Source organism: Oncorhynchus masou, chromosome 15 (genome assembly GCF_036934945.1).
Source record: "Oncorhynchus masou masou isolate Uvic2021 chromosome 15, UVic_Omas_1.1, whole genome shotgun sequence".
Taxonomy (NCBI): domain Eukaryota; kingdom Metazoa; phylum Chordata; class Actinopteri; order Salmoniformes; family Salmonidae; genus Oncorhynchus; species Oncorhynchus masou.
This window is the reverse complement of record NC_088226.1, coordinates 7,781,594-7,808,149: the sequence shown is the minus strand read 5'-3', so window position 1 is coordinate 7,808,149 and position 26,556 is coordinate 7,781,594. Positions and strand designations below refer to the sequence as shown.

At 43.0% G+C, this 26,556-nt stretch overlaps 3 protein-coding genes across 7 annotated transcripts in view; all 3 read left to right on the top strand.

Annotated features, from left to right (window-relative positions):
• Positions 1–2,681, top strand: part of LOC135555470 (myosin-9-like) — a 31,277-nt gene extending 28,596 nt beyond the window's left edge. For both annotated transcript variants that reach the window (XM_064987924.1, XM_064987923.1), the window contains 3 exons: positions 158–266; positions 514–686; positions 918–2,681. In XM_064987924.1, coding sequence (XP_064843996.1) covers positions 158–266; positions 514–686; positions 918–1,026 — 391 coding nt within the window. In that variant the 3' untranslated portion in view covers positions 1,027–2,681. The remainder of the gene's footprint in view (positions 1–157; positions 267–513; positions 687–917) is intronic.
• A 448-nt stretch (positions 2,682–3,129) lies between these two features.
• Positions 3,130–9,615, top strand: LOC135555468 (mitochondrial glycine transporter B-like). 4 transcript variants are annotated; one of them, XM_064987919.1, is made up of 8 exons: positions 3,130–3,219; positions 4,730–4,886; positions 6,686–6,810; positions 7,189–7,273; positions 7,388–7,567; positions 7,694–7,862; positions 8,088–8,254; positions 8,496–9,615. In XM_064987919.1, exons 2-8 carry the CDS (start codon positions 4,749–4,751, stop codon positions 8,616–8,618), a joined length of 987 nt encoding a protein of 328 aa, XP_064843991.1. In that variant the 5' UTR covers positions 3,130–3,219; positions 4,730–4,748; the 3' UTR covers positions 8,619–9,615. The 4 variants fall into 4 exon arrangements, with proteins under 4 accessions (XP_064843991.1, XP_064843993.1, XP_064843992.1 ...); XM_064987921.1 differs by lacking the exon at positions 3,130–3,219 and adding an exon at positions 3,381–3,399; XM_064987920.1 differs by lacking the exon at positions 3,130–3,219 and adding an exon at positions 4,477–4,569.
• A 4,107-nt stretch (positions 9,616–13,722) lies between these two features.
• LOC135554963 (small ribosomal subunit protein uS2-like) lies at positions 13,723–20,116 on the top strand. Its single transcript, XM_064987347.1, has 8 exons — positions 13,723–13,777; positions 14,150–14,300; positions 14,714–14,832; positions 18,253–18,498; positions 18,765–18,893; positions 19,032–19,191; positions 19,396–19,434; positions 19,575–20,116. Exons 2-8 carry the CDS (start codon positions 14,168–14,170, stop codon positions 19,667–19,669), a joined length of 921 nt encoding a protein of 306 aa, XP_064843419.1. The 5' UTR covers positions 13,723–13,777; positions 14,150–14,167; the 3' UTR covers positions 19,670–20,116.
• Positions 20,117–26,556: the final 6,440 nt, after the last annotated feature.

The window sequence follows — 26,556 nt, the reverse complement described above, 5'->3', positions numbered from 1 at the left end:
CCTCATTCAGAACCCACATCTCATGTGCTCTCCATGATGCATAAAATTACTGAAATTGCAGCATGGGTGAGATCAGATGGTGAAAATCCCACAAGCCATGGATAAGTTAAGTAGACGTTTCAGCCTGTCCATGTGACCCAAATGTATGTTTCCACAGGGAGAGGCAGCAGGCGTCCAAGCTGGTGCGCCGCACAGAGAAGAAGCTAAAGGAGGTCGTCCTCGCGGTGGACGACGAGAGACGCAACACAGAGCAGTACAAAGACCAGGTCAGGACTCAAACAAGTTTCAACACAAGCCCAACAGCTTTACACCAGGAAACTTAGTCTCTATTTTCCCCTGTGTGATTCTATTTTGAATGTATGTGAATGATTTTAATTGAGTACATTTATATAAAGCTTTCACACTAGATCTCTTTGTACTTTACATTATCTTGGATCTCACCCTATCCACCACCTATATGTCGCATCCACCTTGGTACCTGATGCTAATGCTTGTGTGTGTGTGTGTACACAGTCGGACAAGCTGAACTCTCGTATGAAGCAGTTGAAGAGGCAGCTTGAGGAGTCTGAGGAGGAGGCCCAGAGAGCCAACGCCAACCGCAGGAAACTGCAAAGGGAGCTGGAGGACGCCACTGAGTCAGCCGACGCCATGAACCGTGAGGTCAGCACCCTCAAGAGCAAGCTCAGGTACGTACACATCACCCAACCGGACTAAATGCTGAAGCACTGAACTCTGTTGTAAATGAAGCCTTCTGTACTAGCACCCTACACAGCATACTTGCATTTACAATGTATGCATCAAACTCATTCCCTCTGCTACATTACTGATCATGTATCCTCAGAGGGCCTCCATGGTATGTGCTGTGCCTCAGTCACGATCTCTCTGCCCTAATCACCGATCTCTACCGTCTGTTCCAGGCGTGGGGACCTCCCCTTCACCATGCGCCGCATTGTTAGCCGCGCAGGCATTGAGAGCGACGAGGAGAGCGAGCCCAAGAGCGAGACCCCCGAGCCCAAGACTGAATGAACAGCCACAGTGTTCCCTGCTTTCCATAGGATGGAACTGCAACAGTCATACACAACACACAAACACACACAAACCCACACATACCACATAAAGTACACTTAGAGGGACACAAACATCATGATACTATATGATTTAGAGGCAGTAAATGTACTTCACAGCCAGACCTCAGTCTCTCTTTAATAAGAGACTTGACAATCTCTGTACACTTGTATTCCATATAAGCCAATACAACAGTACTTCAGACAATTGCCATACTGACATAACTCATATGAACTTGTGGGCCAAATTTATTTTCTCTTGCTTCATTCTCTGGGAATTTTTTTTAAATGAATGATATTTTTGTAAGGAAACATTCCATTAGAAATAGTCCTGTTTTGGGGATCTTTTTCTAACTGAAGCAAGAACGAACGAAAGAAATATAAATGAAGAAGGATTACTCGAGGGGACCAAAGTAATATCGCAATCTATAGATTTGTATTTTATGCTATAGCTTTTATAATGGTTAAGTATGAAAGTACTACATGTCTATGGCTCTCGCTCGCTCTCACCTCAGTTTATAATGGAGGTTTATGTGCTCAATTGTACCGTATTAATTCAGCTGCGTATAGTACTTAAAACATGAATATGCTTTTGGGCTTAAGAAAAGGATACAACTATAGACACACACGAAAGCACACACAGAATTGGAGAATTTGATTTGTGCCAAATTGTCTTATTTTTGCACTGAGATTTAGGACTCTGGATTTGAAATGATAGTCAACTGCATTTGTGCATTAAATGAAGACATTGATAGACAGCAGATACACCTCAAACAAGAAAAGACTAATTCAGAGAAACTGCAGGCTCCTGCAGGCTCTATTCATGCCAACACACACTAAAGCCTCTCAGTCAAATTCTACTGTTCAAGGTTGTTTTTTTCCTGGATCCAGGTATAGATTTTTTTTATTTGCATTTCTTTACTATCAATGTTTTTATTGATGCGCAGGGCGACGGTTACGGGGTGGTGGGGTACTTTATTACTCACGAACGCTGTATTCTCAGAGCTCTGCTTTGCAGGGTATAGGGGTGGTGGGGTACTTTATTACTCACGAACGCTGTATTCTCAGAGCTCTGCTTTGCAGGGTATAGGGGTGGTGGGGTACTTTATTACTCACGAACGCTGTATTCTCAGAGCTCTGCTTTGCAGGGTATAGGGGTGGTTGAACAGAATAAAGCATGTTGGGATGAGTGGGACGTTGTTACGTTCTGCAGCGCTGTAGTCTTAACACATCACATGATATCCTGATGGCATCTTTACTCTGACAGAAAGATTGGGAAGATGACTCCCTGTTGAAATGCCTGGCCAGGTGTTTATCCCATGTATTTAAGGGATGGGGTGACGGTAGATGAGTGAATGTGCTTTCGGTCTGGGTGAACTGACCCCTGCAGGCTGTGCTCAGGGTTGCCTTTTTTGCTCACACTGCTGGGAAGTGAGGAATTTGTTATTAATGATGGATAACAGACAAAGGATCACTCTCTTTCTCTCGCACTTGGAAGCAAAAAAGAAGAGAAAATAAATCTACATTTTGTACCGTCATTTTCTCTGCAGCTCTGAAATGAAATCTTGTTGTGTATTGTTGGTATTATTGCAATAAAGATGGCTTCCTAAACTGCAACCATTGACTCCTGAGAATGTTTATGTCCATAATGGGGCAATCAGCAGATACTACCCCCCAAAAAAAAAAAAAATACAATTGTACCTTGCTACATTTGACATATTGCTTCTTAAAGAAAACAACCTACAAATTCCTTATGAGCTTAGTTCAAAGTAAATGTCAACAAATGGCCTCGAAACATGGTTAAAAATGTTATCATGGATGGTTAGTCCTTGCATCCATAGCTTTGTCTATGAATTTGAGTGGTTACATTCCTCCAGCCCCATCCCTCATCTGTTTACTGCAACGGGCTGGGATTTCGAGTTAGTGTGTCTACTGCTGATTGCCGCTTTATACTGGCAATTCACTAGACTATCTGATCTAATATTGTCCTGTAGTATTTATTTTTTTAGTAACGTGATCTCAGACATGACCACAAGAGGACAGTCTTGACTCTGGAAAAAAATCCCAGTTGCAATGGTTCTCCAGGACAAACGGCATAACGAAGCAAGTCTCAACCGGTTTAAACAGAATATTGCACACGGATGGACAGATTTGGGTGAGAACTGAATGTCGTTTGTATATTGTGTTCAACGGACTATTGTATGTTACACTCTTTCAGCGAATGGCCCTTACGTGTTTATCATTGTTTAATCAAATAATTACAGATACCTGTTTCTGTTGATTTACATCTTTTGTCCATTCTCCAGTTCAATGCTTTGCTCTACATTTTATAAATGTGAGTTTCTATTCTCATTATGCACGTTTTGTAACAAGCTTGTCTTCGGGTTTTGTTCTCATTCTAATTAATTGAAATAGTATTAGACGTACGATTTTCGGTAGATGTTTTGTTGGACTGGGAAAGGCTTCTGACAACTATCCCGTTCATGATTGTTAGGGTTTTGTATTGGAGCTTACTATTCGTTGATTCTGGTACATTCAAATTGGAAACTCAGAGCTCCAAGTCAGAGTTTCCTAGTGCCGGCTCTCACGAGAACGAGGCATAAACGCCTAAATAACGGCGTGGGAATCCTGAGGTGCATATAGTTCCAAAGAAGGTCACTGTAGGCCTCTGTTTAACATGATTGAAAATGATCTAGTGTGAGACCTGTGATAAATGTTGCTCATATTTGTTAAAATTAATATAAATATGTTTTAATTACATTGAATGTTAGTCGACATGTACATTAGAGGTTGACATGGGAGTGCAAATTCATTCCTGTCTGTCTTTCCTGTACTGTCCTGATTCTACATTTAAGTACAACAGTTCTATAACCCCGGATCATCATCACTCCTATTCCAGTTCAGTGCTAAATTTTGGCTGAATGAGTTTGCACCTAGTCATTTGGCGATGTCTGTGTTACATTAATAATAGTAATTCATTGTATTAATCTGTTTCAATGTATATAATGTGTGCTGAGTCACTTGACTCAATCACAAAATCAGTCACATAGATGTCTGTCTGTACCCATTTAAAGTCATGTCTTGAAATGACAGAACATATTCCATAAAAAATGTATATCAAGATTTAAGGGTTAAAAACAGTCCTGGACTAAAAAGCACTTTCAAACTGAATTTGTCCTCCTGTGCCTCCTCAAAAAGTATTGAGAGCATGAGGCTTCAGGGCCCCCCTCCAAATATACACATGTTCACACCACACACAGACATATACACATACTCACACAGATGTGCACACACACCCTCATGAGAAACATGTGCAGTGTGATCAGGGTGTATGTAATGCTAATGTGCTGGGTGGTGGTCTTTTGATTAGTTAATAAGTAACTGTGTGTCTTAAATGGGAACCATAGTGTGTGTCAGGTGATTCCTACATTGGGTTTGTGCTGTGGTGAGTGCCCCAACCCCTCGGTAGATCAATCAGAGGCAACGCAGCTCTCCAGTATCTGCTGTAAGGGACACACTGTATCAACATTGCAAAACACCCGTGCTTTAAGTTACAGCCTGTAACATTCTATATCAGTTTTGAAAGGTTATTCTGTCTGTTATGTAATGGATTGTGCAGCTGAAATGCCCATTCTTGAAATCTTCACTTGTAATCTCTTGTGCAGGAGCGTTTGGAAAAGTTGAATGGACAGGGGCAGAGTAAGGACTGAGAAAGTGATTAAAAAAGAGGAAAAGACAAAAGAGGATTTTGATCATACAAGGACAACATTATTGGATTGGAATTTATTCTCAACTTTCAAAATAACCATGGAACTGTCTCTGGTGAGTGGGATTTTTTATAGATAATTTAGTATTTGATCCATAATGAAAGTCTGAAGGACAATAATTCTAGTACGTTTGTACATGTACTGTACTGTGAATAGCTGAGTATGTCTTCTTGATATGGTTATAATATTTAATTGGGTTATAATATTTAATATCTCAGTTAAGATTTCACATGCATTTTATGTCAGGCTGTGATTTTGGATCAGGGTCACCCAGGACTACTTTCTCAATCCAACCGCTATGTTAATCACATTACCATTCTGTGACATAGTTGATTGACCCAGTTGTCTTTACCCCTCCTCTAACCTGATGAGAGTTTCAGTACACTTTCATACTATGCACTTTCTCAGGCTGTTCTATAATATTCAATGTTTTCAAGTTCTGTATTGTCCTTTGCCCTGAAGTAGGTCAAACTCCGGTGTGCCACCTTAAATCTTCATAGACATGCCAAACAAGTGAGCAAGGCTTTGCCAAGCCTCCCCTGTGCCAACACTGCCATTGGTCAGCAAGCACTGTTGGCGGGCTGTTGCCATAGCAGCCTCATTAAGGGAGGGGCAGGGACATGTTGAGAAAGTGTCGGTTTCAAGTCCCAGCGAAAGAGTACAGGTTGTCAATGTTACATCACAGTACAGGAACTACCATTCATTTACCAGAGCTTCAAGTTATTTACCAGAGCCGAGGACATTGAAATGTACTAGAATTCATGCCCAGTGATAAGGAAATAAAAGCACTTTTACACTAGTTCTAGAGCAGCACATACCCTAAGAACATACACTCTAGAATGTAAACCGTGATAAGTTGTTTTATGGAAGCCAGAACATACAAAATCATTTGCATGCGCTCATACACACAGTGACATTAACAATGTATGACGCATGGCATTTTGCAGAGATGTGGATTAGCTGGAAGCAGAAAGATGAGGGGTAGAGTAGGAGAAGCAGCATTGAGAGGTTGTGTGTGAGAGAGAGTGGAAACATACGCCAGTGGATTAAGCTGCTTTGTGAAGGGAAACTGAGGAAAGCTTATAGAGAAGTGAAGAGAGGGATGGAGGCTTTTGCCCTGACAACCCACCACAGTTCATAACAGCTTAGCCAGAGAGGGGAAGAAAACGGACAAATGCAGGAAAAACAGGATCAGCCACTGAAAAGTAGCCCGGGGAAGGTAGGGATGTGTGCTGTAGGAGGGATGTGTGTATTGTTTTGTATATTCTGTGTGTGGCGTCTTATTTTTTTGTCTGTAATAACAGCATGTGAATATTGGAGGGACTGGGTATGGTGTATATGATGCTTTTTCTGCAGACATTCAGTTCTTTGTTGATATTTGTGTTGGCAGATTGTTTAAAGAACTAAGCATGCCAATTATGATAATGCATTATAACACATACTTGATGTAGGGTGACACTTGCAGGGAGGGGAATAGTGTGCGTGTTCATGGGTTGGTGCATCTTAGTTGTTCAATGGAAAGTCCTTGCCCTTTTGCCTGTTCTCTTTGTGGTCCCATGTTAATTTACACACATTTGTTCAATCATTGCTTTGTGTTGTAATCACTCATATTCTTTAGTCTGAATGTTTGTATTTACTACTTGTGTGGGTATTTATGTAATGTGAAATACTGTAGCGAGTGTATGTGCATTTGTCCTATTTCCCAGGACCCACTCTGCCTGGTGCTTTCCATCGTAAACAATCATAAGTTCCATCATGCTTTCGGCTCTCGCTGAAGAGCACTCTACCATGACTGGTGTGTGATCGGTGTTATCACTCTCCCTTCCTCCCCTCTCTGCTTGTCTCTCCCTTCAGGGCCACCCGGCTCTCAAAGCCTTTATGTGTGGCTCTCTCAGTGGAACATGCTCCACCCTGCTCTTCCAGCCTCTGGACCTGGTCAAGACCCGCCTGCAGACCCTTCACAGCAACATGCAGCCTGGGTGAGTAGCCTTTTGCTGGCTCAGTCAACACCTCTACAGCATAGTCCACACTTCCACATAGTAATCAGGTGAGGTTACGTTTGTAGTACGATTTCTAGGCTCTAGATTACAGTCTTGTCCTAGACCATGAGACCAATTAGCATTGCATTACTCTATTGACTTGCCTCATTGACTAAGCAATATTGTAGATCTGAACATTGAGAGTCCAAAGAGTCATAAAACTCATGCTGGTTCCACATGGCCTGTATGCTAGTACCAACTCAATGTCACGTCAGCTATTTTGAAATGAAGCGTAGTTGCAAGACACTGAAAAAGAACTTTTAGGTTGTTTCATAGGACGTGTTAATATGGCTTTCTCTCTCTCTTACGCTCTTTCAGTTCAGCAAGAGTGGGGATGGTGACTGTGTTCTTAAGTGTTGTACGGACAGAGAAGCTCATAGGACTTTGGAAGGGGGTCTCACCAGTAAGTTGGCCTCTCTTTATGATCAGTAATATAAATAGAAACACATCAATTGTGTTGAATCTGTGGGTTGAGTATATGACTCTGACAGTATGTCTGCTCTGCTTCCTCTTCCAGTCGTTTGTGAGGACCATCCCCGGCGTAGGGATCTACTTCAGCACCTACTACTCTCTGAAGCAGCACTACTTCCTGGAGCAGGGCCCCGGGGCCATGGAGTCTGTGCTGCTGGGAGCTGGGGCCAGGACTGTGGCAGGGGTCTGCATGCTACCTGTCACTGTCCTTAAGACTCGCTTTGAGGTATGTTCAGGTAGGAGGGGCAGGAAGGAAAAGATAAATACTTTTCTATATACTGTATGATTACAGTGACTACATGAGTACTGTTTAATGTGTGGGTGTTTACTGTAGTGTCTGTTGTTGTTTCAGAGTGGCAGGTATAACTACGTGAGCGTGGCAGGGGCTTTGCGCAGTGTGTGTCAAACAGAGGGACCCAGAGCTCTGTTCTCAGGGCTGACCGCCACCATCCTCAGAGATGCTCCCTTCTCAGGCCTCTATGTCATGTTCTACAGCCAGGGCAAGAACACTCTGCCACAGGGTCAGTATCAGAACACCACACTAATGCTCAACACTAGTATTTGTTTCACTTGTGTGTGATCACTTTGAAATGTCAGTATGGGGACGCCGATGACATAAACATGGAGCAGTAGTATTGGTTACACTCACTAGAAGCCACATTTGATAACTTTTGACGTATCCATCTCAATGTGAATTGTTTGGTGTGGAGTGGAATTTATAGTGTCTCTCTGTTTCTTCCTCCCAGAGATAAGCACGTCTCCCTACGCGGCCCTGGCTAACTTCAGCTGTGGGATTCTGGCCGGGGTCCTGGCTTCCCTAGTCACCCAGCCAGCTGACGTGGTCAAAACCCATGTCCAAGTTAGCCCACATCTGTACAGGAGGACTGCAGACGCTGTGCGATACATTTACAATGTAACTATCTCTCTGGGTGTTTTATTGAATACAGTGTTGTTACTATACTTAGGGCAATAGCACTGTTATAATATACTGATGTTGCTCTTATATGGGTCAGGCTAAACTGTTGTCTGTATGTGTTTATATGCTGACCTTATATGCTGACCTCTCGCCTGCAAACAGTGTCACACTATGTAATAAAACATCAGGGTTGATTTATAGTAGTTGACATGTGCCATTCTTTCTCTCCGTCTCTCAGGAGCAAGGGTTTCAAGGGTTCTTCCGGGGTGGGGTGCCTCGTTCTCTGAGGAGGACCATGATTGCTGCCATGGCATGGACGGTGTATGAACAGATGATGGCCCACATGGGGCTCAAGTCCTGAGGAGGGATGACAAAAAAGAGGGATGACAAGAAGAAGGGATGACAAGTCCTGAAGAGAGAGAATGAAATGTGGACCGAGGAAGAAAGTGAAAGTCAAGTCACCGAGGACAAACCAGTACAGTGAGGAGTGCCCTGGAAGGCACTGCTGTGTTTCTTTCTTAAGACTGCCTAGTTGTGAGAGTGTGCCAATGGACTGCTTCACTGACATACAGTATTTTGCCATAACATTATTAACACATTGCAAAGATATGATACCTCAAGGACTGGTATCCATACTTTGACAGAAAGATGAGGACTAGTAGTTTTATTAAAATGTCTGTATATTTGAATGGATTGCAATAGTTTTGCATTGCACAATATTGTCTGTCGTCATTGTATGTGAGGCTACACCAAACAAGACTTTCATTTATTATTCTACTGGGCTGCTTTCAAAATTCCTTATTGCACTATAAGTCGTAAGATATTGTTGGTCCCTAACTAGCCACTGTACTCCCAGCCACACTGACTGCTACTCTAGGCTTTAGATATATATCCCACTGTAGAATTCTACAATGTTAGGTACCTGTTTTCTCTAGACTTTAGCACAACTTGTATCTGCTTGTCTTTAAATTGAAGGTAAAGAACACTAATTGCTTAACATATTGATCCTTAGCTGGAAATGCACTTTAACCACTTCCTTAATCTAAAATCCTGGAGTGTCTCATGCTGCAGTGAGTCTGCCTGCCTTCCCTTTGTGCCAAACTAATGCCACTGTTCTAAGTTATTATTCTGGTAGAGATGTAACATATAATAAGCTTTGCTTGCTGTCCATTTGAGCTGTACATTTGATTTGCCTTAGAAGGGTATTATAATTGTTCATGTTTTCATATTTGATATAATTTATTACTGTTTATTGTAATGGTGAATAATTATGCAGGTGTGTTGAAGAGAACATGTAACATTTTTTTTATGTAAAAAATGTATTAAAAAAAACAACATAAAATTATATAAGAATACAACATGAGTCTGCTAATATTCATTATATAAGGCATTTGCTTTGTGTCTGTCATGTATCCCTTTACACCTCATTTTCTCCATGTTCTCTTCCCTTTCTCTCTCCACACTGTGAAACAACAGAAAGTGACATGACATTAGTGCCTTGGCGAACCTTTCCACCACTGCAACCCATGTGTCCTCGGAAGGAAATGAAATGACACCTGATATACTGAATCCTGGCTGAGGCGGTGGGTAGGGGGTCACTGTGAGAGAGACAGGCCGACACGCAGGCAGCTCAGCTTAGTACAGATACATGTTCCACCAATCCCCTACTTATATGGCCCATAAATCCCATGACAGTTGGTCTCTGAGCGTTAATAAGTACACCTACAACCCAACATTGCCCTCGTTATTCAACGAGGTCATATAAAAAGCCCACACAGTACTTGAGAGCAGTGAATGTTTCTAGGACATTCTCAGTATCAACATTAGTACGGCAATACTGGAGGTTGCTTTTATTTTCATTTCACCTTATACACAGCCATTATACCTACCAACAGTAATAGTAGTGCATGATGATAATATGCTTATCACATAGCTGTCAGACATCAGACTGGGAGAAGGGGGCAGGGTTGTGACATCAAAGGGATAGTTAATGATAAGAAGAGTGAAAGGCAAGAGCCAAGCCAAAGTAAGGCATTAGGCTATACTGATCTAAACCGGTTTTTCTTCTTGACAATGTCTCTATTTGATTATTTTTTTCATCTAGACACCTTGTACATTAAAACCATGTTATTAGCTAAGTATGCCATGTTTTGTATGTTATTAGCTAAGTATGAGTCATATTTAATTGTTTGTGCATTACATATCTAACTCATTACTTAAAACAAACATTGTTAACCTATTTGAAACGTGTGCAACTTTGTGGCTATTTTTTCAGCTTAATGACATTGACACCCAGTTCCAACGCAATCAACTATTCTCATCAGAAACCTTATATCAAGGACTGCAGTGTGCATGTGTCACAGTGGCCTTTGCTTTCAAAGTTAGATAGGGTACACTGACATATGAAGTGAGTTTGACACAGATTAGGAGTTTATTGAGGTCGTAGATGACATATCTGTAAACTTGCTGTGGAGAATACCTAGGTGGTTGCTACTTAAAGTCCCCAGGACATTCACAGTATTAGGCAAGACTGCCTTTTCTTGTGCACCAGACGCATGGAATAATCTTTCACTCCCTCCTCTCTTTCACTCCCTCCTCTCTACATTTTCCTCCTCTGTCTCTGCTGCTAAAGCCACTTTCTACCACTCTAAATTCCAAGCATCTGCCTCTAACCCTAGGAAGCTCTTTGCCACCTTCTCCTCCCTCCTGAATCCTCCCCCCCCCCCCCTCCCTCTCTGCAGATGACTTCGTCAACCATTTTGAAAAGAAGGTCGACGACATCCGATCCTCGTTTGCTAAGTCAAACGACACCGCTGGTTCTGCTCACACTGCCCTACCCTGTGCTCTGACCTCTTTCTCCCCTCTCTCTCCAGATGAAATCTCGCTTCTTGTGACGGCCGGCCGCCCAACAACCTGCCCGCTTGACCCTATCCCCTCCTCTCTTCTCCAGACCATTTCCGGAGACCTTCTCCCTTACCTCACCTCGCTCATCAACTCATCCCTGACCGCTGGCTACGTCCCTTCCGTCTTCAAGAGAGCGAGAGTTGCACCCCTTCTGAAAAAACCTACACTCGATCCCTCCGATGTCAACAACTACAGACCAGTATCCCTTCTTTCTTTTCTCTCCAAAACTCTAGAACGTGCCGTCCTTAGCCAGCTCTCCCGCTATCTCTCTCAGAATGACCTTCTTGATCCAAATCAGTCAGGTTTCAAGACTAGTCATTCAACTGAGACTGCTCTTCTCTGTATCACGGAGGCGCTCCGCACTGCTAAAGCTAACTCTCTCTCCTCTGCTCTCATCCTTCTAGACCTATCGGCTGCCTTCGATACTGTGAACCATCAGATCCTCCTCTCCACCCTCTCCGAGTTGGGCATCTCCGGCGCGGCCCACGCTTGGATTGCGTCCTACCTGACCGGTCGCTCCTACCAGGTGGCGTGGCGAGAATCTGTCTCCTCGCCACGCGCTCTCACCACTGGTGTCCCCCAGGGCTCTGTTCTAGGCCCTCTCCTGTTCTCGCTATACACCAAGTCACTTGGCTCTGTCATAACCTCACATGGTCTCTCCTATCATTGCTATGCAGACGACACACAATTAATCTTCTCCTTTCCCCCTTCTGATGACCAGGTGGCGAATCGCATCTCTGCATGTCTGGCAGACATATCAGTGTGGATGACGGATCACCACCTCAAGCTGAACCTCGGCAAGACGGAGCTGCTCTTCCTCCCGGGGAAGGACTGCCCGTTCCATGATCTCGCCATCACGGTTGACAACTCCATTGTGTCCTCCTCCCAGAGCGCTAAGAACCTTGGCGTGATCCTGGACAACACCCTGTCGTTCTCAACTAACATCAAGGCGGTGGCCCGTTCCTGTAGGTTCATGCTCTACAACATCCGCAGAGTACGACCCTGCCTCACACAGGAAGCGGCGCAGGTCCTAATCCAGGCACTTGTCATCTCCCGTCTGGATTACTGCAACTCGCTGTTGGCTGGGCTCCCTGCCTGTGCCATTAAACCCCTACAACTCATCCAGAACGCCGCAGCCTGTCTGGTGTTCAACCTTCCCAAGTTCTCTCACGTCACCCCGCTCCTCCGCTCTCTCCACTGGCTTCCAGTTGAAGCTCGCATCCGCTACAAGACCATGGTGCTTGCCTACGGAGCTGTGAGGGGAACGGCACCGCAGTACCTCCAGGCTCTGATCAGGCCCTACACCCAAACAAGGACACTGCATTCATCCACCTCTGGCCTGCTCGCCTCCCTACCACTGAGGAAGTACAGTTCCCGCTCAGCCCAGTCAAAACTGTTCGCTGCTCTGGCCCCCCAATGGTGGAACAAACTCCCTCACGACGCCAGGACAGCGGAGTCAATCACCACCTTCCGGAGTCACCTGAAACCCCACCTCTTCAAGGAATACCTAGGATAGGATAAAGTAATCCTTCTCACCCCCCCCCTTAAATGATTTAGATGCACTATTGTAAAGTGGCTGTTCCACTGGATGCCAGAAGGTGAATTCACCAATTTGTAAGTCGCTCTGGATAAGAGCGTCTGCTAAATGACTTAAATGTAATGTAAATGTAATCTAAAATATCTAGATATGTTAGTGCCACTGAATGAATTTAAAATATGGGAGACTTGTTACAGAGGAGTGTAAATGCTTTTTTTAGGCTGGATCATGTTGTATTGTGTTGCTGTATGTTTTAATTATGTAATGTATTGATTGTTTTGCTGCCTTCTTGGCCAGGTTTCCATTGAAAAAAGAGACTCTGGGTCTCAGTGGGCTTTTCTTGGTTAAATAAAGGTTAAATGAAAAAATTAAAATAGATGCACCGCAAATACATTAAGATTGAGCCACTGAAAGGACTTTGAGAACACCCCATTAACTTAATTATCCTTTTTAAGTGGCCTATTCAATAAATCATAAAAGCTTATTTTTTATTCACTCAGTCACATAACCCCACTTCCCGCAATAACATGTCATACCCTGTGCATGTCATACACATACACCTGTAATTACCCCATGACATTGGTCAAAACATTGAAATAATCTTTTCCATCACCCATCCCAAGAGGTCCCGAGGCAAGTTGGCATTTTTGAAATTGATCTATTCTTATACAAAAAAAATGAATTTGAAAACATATTGCAAAATCACTATGTACATATTGTGATACCTTCACCTGGAACTCCGTATCTCTAGCAAATAAAGTTGCAACACAGGCCACTCTAACCGGGAAGTCAACGTCTCCCCATTGTCTTAATATGGTCTTTCCATCGCATTGTCTTAATATGGGCTCATTGTCCGACCTCCAGTTACCGGTTTCACCCAACCCATACGCTGCTACTCTGTGCTGCTAGTGCGCTGGAGTGTTTGCGCCATCTAGTGAATGAAATATCCAATTAGACAGTTATTGTTCCAGTCAGCGAAACAACCAATCATGTGCTTTGAAATTTGAGTATATATTTGGCGTAATTTCCTTTATTCTTCCTCTTTGGCGCGCGTGGTACATGTTTTGCGTTGTTTCGTGGTGAGTTTTAATTAAGTTACATTTCACGCTTTTTAAAAATGTCAAACATCACTTAAATAGACGAAGTAATCAGTGACCATGTCCAGAATGTCTCACATTAGTCTATCTAGATGTTTGAATTTGAAGGCTTTATATGACTTGAAAGCTAACACTAACATGTCGAGTAGACACGTGCCTGACATGCTGTTTGGCGCAGTGTCCTGCCAAGTACACTAGCCAGGCCATTTAATTCTAGGCAATGGGCCACTGGCGCATAAGCGCAACGCGTAGATGAACCTATCAACTACAATGTCTGAGACTGGAATAGTTGTTGTATACTATATAACTATATATCTCTTGACTCCTGATTCCTCTTTTTTTCCGGCACTCAAGGCAGGGAAAGTGGTCAAGATGTCCGGAAATCTAGATGTCCTACAAATGAAGGAGGAGGATGTGCTTAAGTTCTTGGCTGCAGGAACCCATCTGGGAGGAACTAACATGGACTTTCAGATGGCGCACTACACCTACAAGCGAAAGAGTGATGGTGAGTGGTTGGCGGTCCTGAACACCCAAAACACTCTTTGGAACAAAACTACTTGTAGTGGTATAAGACAGTGGTCAACCCACCCTGGTTGTAGAGGAATACTGTCTATGCAGGCTGCTGTTTTAGCGCAAGCATGCCTGATTTGGATTTTTGGGCTGGGTTTCTGTATAGCACTTTGATGTCGGCTTATGTCTAAAGGGCTTTATAAATACATTTGATTGATATTCAAGGTTTTGATGAATAGTTGAAATGGATGTTTGTTTCAATGCTGGGCTGTAACAACAAATGCTTATGTCCCCATCAGCTCACAGAACTAGAGTTGATCACTGACTTTTTCTCTCACTAGATGGATCACATTTGGGCAGGGTAAACTGGACACAGATCTGGGTGTACTGACTGCCCCTTGTCCTCAGGTGTGTACATCATCAACCTGAGGAAGACCTGGGAGAAGCTACTGCTGGCAGCCCGTGCCATTGTTGCCATTGAGAACCCAGCTGACGTCTGCGTCATCTCCTCCAGGAACACTGGACAGGTACAGCTCCAACTGGCAGCGTAGTGGACACGGTGAATAATGAATGGAACTGAATACTTGCCATATGTGTTTACCCATCAATTAGACATGTTTCTGTAGATGTGGCTGCATGCGTGCACACGAAGCCTTGCACCGTTGTCTGTGTGCAGGTGTCGGAAGTTTGCTAGATGATTGGGCCCGGTTTACGTCAACAAATCAAATAAAAGGCTATCTGTCATGTGAGCTGAATACAACCGGTTCATTAGGCCTTACAGTGAAATGCTTGCTTAGAGGCCCTAACCAACAGTGCAATTTAAGTAAAAAATAGGTGCACCATAGATAAGTTAAGGAACTAAAAGACAGTGAATAATAACAGTAGCGAGGCTATATACAGGCACTGGTTAGTTGTGCTAATTGAGGTAGTAGGTATGGTTAAAGTAAGATGCATATGAACTCAGCAAACTTACATGCGTAAATATTTGTATGATCATTAGATTCAACAACTGTGACCTAAACTGAACAAGTTCCACAGACATGTGACTAACAGAAATGGAATAATGTGTCCCTGAACAAAGGGGTGGGTGGTCTAAAGTAAGTCAGTATCTAGTATGGCCACCAGCTGCATTAAGTACCGCAGTGCATCTCCTCCTCATGGACTACACCAGATTTTCCAGTTCTTGCTGTGAGATGCTACCCCACTCTTCCACCAAGGCCTCTGTAAGTTCCTGGACATTTCTGGGGGGAATGACCTTAGCCCCCAACTTCCAATCCAACAGGTTCCAGACATGCTCAATGGGGTTGAGATCCGGGCTCTTTGCTGGCCATGGCAGAACACTGACTTTACTGCTCGTTCTGTGCGTGATTTCCTGCGAGACAGGATGGCTGGAGGCAATGTCATGCTGGAGGGTCATTTCAGGATGAGCCCGCAGGAAGGGTACCACATGAGGGAGTAGGATGTCTTCCCTGTAACGCACAGCGTTGAGATTGTCTGCAATGATGACAAGCTCAGTCCGATGATGCTGTGACACACTGCCCCAGACCATGACAGACCCTCCAAATCAATCCCGCACTCTGTCAGTCATGTCTGGTCCAGCGATGGTGGGTTTGTGCCCATAGGTGACGTCGTTGCCGGTGATGTCTGGTGAGGCCCTGCCTTACAACAGGGCTACAAGCCCTCAGTCCAGCTTCTCTCAGCCTATTGTGGACAGTCTGAGCACTGATGGAGGGATTGTGCGTTCCTGGTGTAACTTGGGCAGTTGTTGCTATCCTGTACCTGTCCCGCAAGTGGGATGTACAGATCCTGTGCAGGTGTTACACATGGTCTGCCACTGCGAGGATGATCAGCTGTCCGTGCAGTCTCCCTGTAGCGCTGTCTTAGGTGTCTCACAGTACGGCCATTGCAATTTATTGCCCTAGCCACATCTGCATGCCTCCTTGCAGCATGCTTAAGGCATGTTCACGCAGGGACCCTGGGCATCTTTCTTTTGTTGTTTTTTAGTCAGAATGGCCCCTCTAAGTTCCCCAAGTTTTCATAACTGACCTTAATTGCCTAATGTCTGTAAACTGTTAGTGTCTTAATGACCGCCCTACAGGGGCATGTTCATTTGTTTATGGTTCATTGAACAAGCATGGGAAACAGTCTTTAACCTCTAGCGTCGAGCAATCCCGTATCCGGGAGCGTAATTATAGCCTCAAGCTCATTAGCATAACGCAACGTTAACTATTTTTGAAAATCGCAAATGAAATAAATTATATTGGCTCACATGCTTAGCTTTTTGTTAACAACACTGTCATCTCAGATTTTCAAAATATGCTTTCCAACCATAGCTACACAAGCATTTGTAAGAGTATTGATAGCTAGCATAGCATTAAGCCTAGCATTCAGCAGGCAACATTTTCACAAAAACAAGAAAAGCATTCAAATAAAATCATTTACCTTTGAAGAACTTCGGATGTTTTCAATGAGGAGACTCAGTTAGATTGCAAATGTTCAGTTTTTCCAAAAAGATTATTTGTGTAGAAATCGCTCCGTTTTGTTCATCACGTTTGGCTAAGAAAACCCCCTGAAAATTCAGTCATTACAACGCTGAACTTTTTTCCAAATTAACTCCATAATAGACAGAAATATGGCAAACGTTGTTTAGAATCAATCCTCAAGGTGTTTTTCACATCTTTTCGATGATAAATCATTCGTGGCAGTTGCCTTTCTTTTCTGAACCAAATGGAAACGTGCATGCAGCTGGAGATTACGCAATAATTTTGACGGACACCAGGCGGACACCTGGTAAATGTAGTCTCTTATGGTCTATCTTCCAATGATATGCCTACAAATACGTCACAATGCTGCAGACACCTTGGGGAAATGACAGAAAGTGTAGGCTCATTCCTTGCGCATTCACAGCCATATAAGGAGACATTGGAACACAGCGCATTCAAAATCTGGGGCATTTCCTGTATGAAATTTAATCTTGGTTTCCCCTGTAGCATTAGTTCTGGGGCACTCACAGACAATATCTTTGCGGTTTTGGAAACGTCAGTTTTCTTTCCAAAGCTGTCAATTATATGCATAGTCGAGCATCTTTTCGTGACAAAATATCTTGTTTAAAACGGGAACTTTTTTTATCCAAAAATTAAGAGCGCCCCCTATATCGAAGAAGTTAAACCTTTTACATTGAAGATCTGTGAAGTTATTTGGATTTTATGAATTCTTTGAAAGATGGGGCCCTGAAAAAGGGATGTTTCTTTTTTGATGAGTTTATGATAAACAGAGTCGTGTAAGAGGGGTTGGTGGGTGGCTGGGAAAAAATGCAGATAGTCCGGGTAGCCAATGTGTGGGGGCACCGGTTAGTGAAGGTAGTATGTACGTGTAGGTATGGTTTAAAGTGACTATGCATATATGATAAACAGAGTAGCAACAGTGTGAAAGAGGGGTTCGGCAGGGGGATTGCAAATAGTCCGGGTAACCATTTGATTACCTGTTCAAGAGTCTTATGGCTTTGGGGTTAAAAGCTGTTGAGAAGCCTTTTGTTCCTAGACTTGGTGCTCAGGTACCGCTTGCGGTAGTGAACAGTCTGACTGGGGTAGGTGGGGTCTTTGACAATTTTTGGGGCCTTCCTCTGACACCACCTGGTATAGAGGTCCTGGATGGCAGGAAGCTTGGCCCCAGTGATGTACTGGGCCGTACGCACTACCCTCTGTAGTGCCTTGTGGTCGGAGGCCGCGCAGTTGCCATACCAGGCAGTGACGCAACCAGTCAGGATGCTCTCGATGTAACATTGGTAGGGCTTCCCCACAATGATTTTTGTTTTATAGTTACCTGAGCCGCTTCAATTCTGCATGCTGTCTCGTGCTACTTGCCTTTAGATTCCAAGGGCAGTGATGGGTGTTACACATTCTGTCTGTAGCTTGGTCGCTAATAACCTTTCATATACATTTTTGTAGAGAGCTGTGCTGAAGTTTGCCTCGGCCACTGGTGCCACCACCTTCCACGGTCGTTTCACCCCCGGAACCTTCACCAATCAGATCCAGGCTGCCTTCAGGGAGCCCCGCCTCCTAATTGTAACGGACCCTCGTGCTGACCACCAGCCCCTGACTGAAGCCTCTTACGTCAACATCCCCACCATTGCCCTGTGCAACACTGACTCCCCACTCCGATATGTCGACATCGCCATCCCCTGCAACAACAAGGTTAGACTGCTTTGCCCTCATACACTTAACACCTACGTGAGTTTACTGGTTGGTGTTTGCACACCGTTAGAGCCCGGCGCAGTCCTGTCAGTGCGGTGCTGGGTGTAGAATATGTGCTACAGAAACTCAGTGCCTCTTTTCTCCCCTTGCTCCATCCGTGTGTAAGAAGGAGGGGAATTTGGTATAGGCCTTGCTACATATTTCTGTAAAAGACAGGTGTTCTAGTCTCACTGGTGCAGTTGGTCATGGTCTGAACTGTGCTCCAGGGTCACCACTCTGTGGGTCTGATGTGGTGGATGCTGTCCAGGGAGGTGCTGAGAATGAGGGGCACCATCTCCAGGGAGCACCCCTGGGAGGTCATGCCTGATCTCTATTTCTACAGGGACCCTGAGGAGGTAAGAAGCAGGCCTTTTAGACACTTACTTAAACCATTATACACCAAATTTACTAGTAGGGCAAGCTTACTTTCTCAACAGTAATGGATCTTGTATGTTCTGTTTGTTAGCCTGACAACTCATTGTTTTCCCTGGCAGATTGAGAAGGAGGAGCAGGCTGAGGCTGAGAAAGCTATTGGAAAGGAGGAGTTCCAGGGAGAGTGGACTGCTCCAGCAGCTGAGTTCACCCAGCCTGAGGTGGCTGACTGGTCTGAGGGAGTGGCTGTGCCCTCAGTCCCCATCCAGCAGTTCTCTGCGGGTAAGAATAGTGAAGATGTGGTTTCTGGTTCCACTATGCTGTAACTTGGTTTTAGGTTCTTGATTGATGCACTTGGCAGCATTTTCGAAGTCTAATTGAGTTGGATGTAAATGACTCTTGGTACGTCAGGACCTATCAAATGTGTTTGTCTGAAAGGTCTCAGGTTTTGGTGTAATCCTAATTGAGTTTCTGCTTGACTTTCAGCTGCTGCTCTTGCCAAGCCAGCTGCTGAGGGGTTCACTGGTGAGTGTTGTGAGCTTAACATCAGCCTCCCTCTAATTGATTTGCCATAATTGTTGGCTTGATTGATTAACCTACTCAAATATCAAATTAGTGATTGTTGTTAAAGATATGCAAATACATGACCATGTTCTCTCTTGCAGAGGACTGGAGTTCCCAGCCAGCCACTGAGGATTGGTCAGCTGCCCCTACTGCCCAGGTCTCTGAATGGGGTGGGGAGACTGCTTCTTGGTCCTAAGCAATGGTGGCCTAATGTTTGACAGTACACTAAATAGCTTTTTTGGTGTACAAACTGAACCCTGACAATTTAAACACTACAGTGTAGTAGGCAAGTGACCTTAACAGCAATACTACATGAATATTAGCACTGTTATGCTTACACTTCACATTGAAAAAACATACTAACATTTAATTAGACTGTTGCCATATGTTGAGCCCTCTTAATGCTGACAAAAGGGGTAAAGGTCTTTAATTACACTGTTGGGTGATTTAGCAACTTTGGGCACTTTGGTCCTGCAAGCGTTCGGAAATTAAAACTTACTGAAACACCATTTACCAGTTTGATTTGTCAAGAAATATCTCTGGCTGTGATTGTACTATTCAGGAATATATTTGTCAAACCACTGTAGACAAATGTAATTTCCATGTCATTAAACATCAATTTTAGTTGCAAATTAAATGCAATTTAAAATACTTACACAAGTTCATGTACAAATGTATATTAAGTTGTTTTTAGGGTTTTCATAACTCAACATGCCTGAATGTATAAACTTGCCTTTACAGCTGAAAAAGATGAGAAATAAGATTTCCGCCCAACATTACAATTGATTTTCCAATCTAAAACACATTCTACTCAATTACATCACACTGTTATACAAAGGAGCTGATGGGCCATGCTCAATGAAGTAGGCCAGTGTTTTTGAGATGGGCCCAGATTGCAGAGGGGTCATTCACATAGAGCTCAGTGAGCAAAGTAAAGCAGCATCACCAAAGTGAAATGCCTGGATTTCATTGAATTTACACAGGTAATTCTCTGCAAAGTCAATATGCACGATCGCCTCTTTCTGCAGTTGTTTTTTAAATCTCTCGTGTTTTGTCAATCCTTTGGAGAAGTAGTCCAGTAGAGTGCAGTGTGCCACCTTTTCTTTTACTGAGAAATGTCAGATATTTTATTTGGTTGGCAAAGGGAGCACTCTTCAGGCTCTCACAGCACAAAGACTCACGCTGTAGCTGATCACTTTATTGTAGTTTTTCCACCATGAACTAGAGGTTGTGTTTTGCAGAGATATGTCCCTATCATGGACTGTTGGCTTGACAACCCAAAAAGGAATTATTTTGCAGAATTCCTAGGACATTGTAATCTCTGAATAGTCCCTCTTAAAATTCTGACGGTTCTGAATTGTGCCATTTAAGAGCTTCTGCTGGTTCCTTGTATCCTCTGTCCATGTTGTTTCTACTTGTCATAGAATCTGATTTTTTTCCTCTTCTGTGGCTGTTCTAATTCTGTTACATTGCTTTTTCCTGGAGTATTGAAGACTTGTTGGCCTGTTCATTTGCCCTCATTGCTTTTGCTGACAATCCAAATTCCCTGTTTGCAGCTTTTCCGTGGCCATCCTTTTTCAAGATGTTGCTTCTATGCATTTTTGAAGCCACTTGTTTGTCCTCAGCACTGCACATGTTTTGGTACTTTTGCTTAAACTCTGCAATAATGGGATTTTGAAACAAAATCCTCAAGTTATTCAGAGTTCCCTTCATTTGCGGTATTGTATTTGGGAAATATTGTCTCCATTTTCATCAGTTGATTATACTTTTTTTTGTATTTCTCAGTTTTCAGTGAAGCTTTATCAAGTTTGACATTTGTCATGCAAAGATCCCAATGTTTTTGAGCGACCTCTTCCAACCTTTTTCCTTCCAGCAAGTATTTGACTTCTCCCTGTTGCAGACAATGAGGAAGGGGTATCAGGGTGGGCATCAGGGTGTGCATCAGGGGCAGGTAAGTTAGGGGCATGTATTTTGCCCTCTGGCTGCAAGTCATCTGGTGACTGGTGTCTGTGACCTCTTTTAGATGCCACATAAAACAGCAAATAAATACTTTCAACTTTTGCACACGTTGGAGCATTTCCTAGATTAAATTAATTTGAAATATGATTAAAGTAAGTTTTATTGTCAATTCCAAAACGTCATTGCCACCAGTTAGTGCCTTGCAAAAGTACTCATTCCCCTTGGTGTTTTTCCTATATGGTTGCATTACAACCTGTAATTTAAATTGATTTTTATTTGTATTTCATGTAATGGACACACACAAAATATTCTAAATTTGTGAAGTGAAATTTTAAAAATGAATAACAAACGGAAAAGTGGTGCATGCATATGTATTCACCTCTTTCCTAAGAAGCCCCTAAATAAGATCTGGTGCAACCAATTACCTTCAGAAGTCACATAAATAGATTGCACACAGCTGGACTATATTTTACTGAGTGTCACATGATCTCACCTGTTCTGAAATGCCCAGAGTGCAACACCACTATGCAAGGGGCACAACCACACAAGTGACACCATGAAGACCGAGGAGCTCTCCAAACAGGTCAGGGCCAAAGTTGTGGAGAAGTATAAAAAATCTAACTTTGAACATCCCAAGGAGCACCGTTAAATCCGTTACTAAAAAAGAAAGAATATGGCACCACAACAAACCTGCCAAGAGAGGGGCTCCCACCAAAACTCACAGACCAGGCAAGGAGGGCATTAATCCGAGGCAACAAAGAGACCTAAGATAACCCGGAAGGAGCTGCAAAGCTCCACAGCGGAGATTAGAGTATCTGTCCATAGGACCACTTTAAGCTGTACACTCCACAGAACTGGGATTTACAGAAGAGTGGCTAGAAAAAAGACTGCTTAAGAAAAAAATAAGTAAACACATTTGGTGTTTGCCAAAAGGCATGTGGGAAACTTCCCAAACATATGGAAGAATGTACTCTGGTCAGATGATACTAAAATTTAGCTTTTTAGCATTCAACGAAACGCTATGTTTGGTGCAAACCCAACACCTCTCATCACACCGAGAACACCATCCCCACAGTGAAGCATGGTGGTGGTAGCATCATGCTGTGTGGATGTTATTCATTGGCAGAGACAGGGTAACTGGTCAGAATTGAAGGAACGATCAATGGTGCTCAATACAGGGAAATTCTTGAGGGAAACCTGTTTCAGGCTTCCAGAGATTTGACACTGGGATGGAGGTTCACTTTCCAGCAGAACAATGACCCTAAGCATACTGCTAAAGCAACGCTCGAGTGGTTTAAGGTGAAAGATTTAAATGTCTTGGAATGGCCTAGTCAAAGCCCAGACCTCAGTCCAATTGAGAATCTGTGATATGACTTAAAGATAGCTGTACACCAGCGGAACCCATCCAACTTGAAGGAGCCGAAGCAGTTTTGCCTTGAAGAATGGGCAAAAATCCCAGTGGCTAGATGTGCCAAACTTATTGAGAGACACCCCAAGAGACTTGCAGGTGTAATTGCTGCAAAAGGTGGCTCTACAAGGTGTTGACTTTGGGGGGTGAATAGTTATGCATGCTAAAGTTTTCTGTTTTTTTTGTGTCTTATTTCTGGTTTGTTTCACAAATATTTTGCATCTTCAAAGTGGTAGGCATGTTGTGTGAATCAAATGATACAAACCCCACAAAAATAAACTTTAATTCCTGGTTGTAAGGCAACAAAATTGGGAAAATGCCAAGGGGGTGAATACTTTTGCAAGCCACTATAAGTTTGTGATGGAAATGACACTTCTACCGTTTTTGGAGAAAAACGACAGACTGCTTAGCATGCTTTGGCTAATATTACAGCAGGCATATAGTTAACACTAAACAAAAATGACATTTAAAAAATCTAAATTCAACCACAAATTAAATAAATTATAGCTTGTTTGACTGATAATAAAAATATTCTCTACACCAGCAATATTTACCTAGATTTTTCTTCAACTTCTGGACATGACACGTGGAACAACTGTCCACTGCAGCCATATGCTTCAGTGTCACTACGCTTCCATGGTAACCAAATTAACATTCTCTTGACAAAACTTTTTTTATGAGGAATTTTGCCCTCAGTGGTGGAAATGACACCACTACCAAAGGACAGGTGTATTTTGTGCAGTGGTGGGAAAAGTACGCAATTGTTATACTTGAGTAAAAGTTTTAAAAAATGACTCAAAGTAAAATGACTCGAGTATAAGTAAAAAGTACAACTCCAACGCTAAGACATAATTTAAAAACTAAGCATGTGTGTTAAGTGTGTCTGCCAGATCAGAGGCAGTAGGGATAACCAGGGATGTTCTCTTGATAAATGTGTGAATTGGACCATTTTCATGTCCTGCTAAGCATTCGAAATGTAACGAGTACTTTTGGGTGTCAGGGAAAATGTATGGAGTAAAAATTACGTTTTCTTTAGTAATGTAGTGAGGTAAAATTAAAAGTTGTCAAAAATATAAATAGGAAAGTACAGATACCCCCAAAAATTACTTTAGTACTTGAAAGTATTTTTACTTAAAGTACTTTATACCACTGATTTTGTGTAAATATAAAGGGCATACTCACAATAAATATTGATATAGATTTTATTTAATTGACTCTTTCTCTACGAGATAACATTATATAATTAAGCAATAAGGCATGGGGGGTGTGGCCAATATACCAGGCTAAGGGCTGTTCTTAGGCACAACGCATTGTGGAGTGCCTGGACACATTGGCCATATACCACAAACCCCCTGAGGTGCCTTATTGCTATTATGAACTGATTACCAACATAATTAGAGCAGTAAAAATGAATGTTTTGTCATACCTGTCTGATATTCCACCGCTGTCAGCCAATCAGCATTCAGGGCTTGACCCACCCAGTTTATAATGTGTAGTTATTACTGTTTTCTCATAGAAAAACATAGTAGAAGCTCAAAAGTATGGGTCAGGGACAAGGCAGAACAGTGAAATGTAGGTATAAAATGAATCTGAAAAGTAGCTAAAATACTTGATAGAGATGTGTTAAAAAATCAGGGGTGATTGTAATTTGAATTTAACATATAAAGAATAAAAACATGTATAAATAAAATCCCCCAAAATTGCCCTTGAGGACATAGTGCCCGTAGCTGCAGAATCACCCTGTTACATCATATTGGGAGAAGTGGTACAATTTTCAACCACTGAGGAATCTGCTATTCCTCATCTGCTGTGATGATGAATGGATGTGATACTTTATGTCCATTTATAAGACAAGCGTGTGTAATAGTGTTAGCAGTATAAAACCTTAATGTTTTTTAGCATACTCGCCATGCGTCTATAATTCACTTTCTACAACCCAAGCTCTTAACACAGTGATGAACCAGTATGCTAGGGAGGGGCAAAGACTGGTGTAGAAGTTGCTTGGCGACAAGAGCTTACATGCTTGTCAACAGCTATCTGTTAGCTGGCTGGGTTAGCATATATTTCTTGATTAGAAAAACATTTATCTTGTCTGATTATCTGAGCGCTGTTACTGTGCTTTCGTGACGACAAACTCCATTGGCCATGGTAAGTGTTTGCTTTACTGAATGCAGCTACGCTAACATAACTTTCGCTAACATTAACGTACTATTTTTATTTTATTTTATTTCACCTTTATTTAACCAGGTAGGCCAGTTGAGAACAATATCTCATTTACAACTGCGGCCTGGCCAAGATAAAGCAAAGCAGTGCGACTCAAACAACTACACAAAGTTACACATGGAATAAACAAACATGCAGTCAATAACACAATAGAAAGGTCTATATTACAGTGTGTGCAAATGAGGTAAGATAAGGTTGGTAAGACAATAAATAGGCCACAGTGGCGAAATAATGACAATTAAAGTGATAGATGTGCAGAAGAGGAATGTGCAAAGGAGCAACAACAAAAAATAACAGCATGGGGATGAGGTTGTTCCATGGGTTATTTACAGATGGGCTATGTACAGGTGCAGTGATCTGTGAGCTGCTTTGACAGCTGGTGCTTAAATTTAGAGAGGGAGATATGAGTCTCCAGCTTCAGTGATTTTTGAAATTCCTTCCAGTCATTGGCAGCAGAGAACTGGAAGGGAAGGTGGCCAATGGAGGAATTGGCTTTGGGGGTGACCAGTGAAATATACCTGCTGGAGCGCGTGCTACGGGTGGGTGCTGCTATGGTGACCAGTGAGCTGAGATAAGGCAGGACTTTACCTAGCGAAGACTTATAGATGACCTGGAGCCAGTGGGCCTGGCGATGAATATGTAGCGAGGTCCAGCCAACGAGAGCATACAGGTAGCAGTAGTGGGTAGTGTATATGGGTCTTTGGTGACAAAATGGATGGCACTGTGGTAGACTGCATCCAATTTGCTGAGTAGAGTGTTGGAGGTTATTTTGTAAATGACATCGTCGAAGTCAAGGATCGGTAGGATAGTCAGTTTTACGAGGGTATGTTTGACAGCATGAGTGAAGGATGCTTTGTTGCGAAATAGAAAGCCGATTCTAGATTTAATTTTGGATTGGAGATACTTAATGTGAGCCTGGGAGGAGAGTTTACAATCTAACCAGACACCTAGATATTTCCACATATTCTAAGTCAGAACCGTTCAGAGTAGTGATGCTGGATGGGCGGGCAGGTGCGGGCAGCGATCGGTTGAAGAGCATGCATTTAGTTGTACTTGTATTTAAGAGCTCTTTCAGAACATCGGCTATCTGGATTTGGGTGAAGGAGAAATGGGGGAGGCTTGGGCAAGTTGCTGTGGGGGGTGCAGGGCTGTTGACCGGGGTAGGGGTAGCCAGGTGGAAAGCATGGCCAGCCGTAGAAAAATGCTTAATTATCGTGGATTTATCGGCGGTGACAGTGTTTCCTAGCCTCAGTGCAGTGGGCAGCTGGGAGGAGGTGCTCTTATTCTCCATGGACTTTAGTGTCCCAGAATTTTTTTGAGTTTGTGATACAGGATGCACATTTCTGTTTGAAAAAGCTAGCCTTTGCTTTCCTAACTGCCTGTGTATATTGGTTCCTAATTTCCCTGAAAGTTGCATATCGTGGGGGCTATTCGATGCTATTGCAGTACGCCACAGGATGTTTTTGTGCTGGTCAAGGGCAGTCAGGTCTGAG

Bases quoted from the DNA above. Each gene is read 5' to 3' on its own strand.
- LOC135554963 (XM_064987347.1), top strand. From the start codon at position 14,168: ATGTCCGGAAATCTAGATGTCCTACAAATGAAGGAGGAGGATGTGCTT. The intron at 14,301-14,713 runs GTGAGTGGTTGG...CCTTGTCCTCAG, and splicing joins CTACAAGCGAAAGAGTGATG to GTGTGTACATCATCAACCTG. The intron at 18,894-19,031 runs GTAAGAAGCAGG...TTTCCCTGGCAG, and splicing joins TCTACAGGGACCCTGAGGAG to ATTGAGAAGGAGGAGCAGGC.
- LOC135555468 (XM_064987919.1), top strand. From the start codon at position 4,749: ATGGACAGGGGCAGAGTAAGGACTGAGAAAGTGATTAAAAAAGAGGAA. The intron at 7,568-7,693 runs GTATGTTCAGGT...TTGTTGTTTCAG, and splicing joins TCCTTAAGACTCGCTTTGAG to AGTGGCAGGTATAACTACGT. The intron at 7,863-8,087 runs GTCAGTATCAGA...TCTTCCTCCCAG, and splicing joins CAAGAACACTCTGCCACAGG to AGATAAGCACGTCTCCCTAC.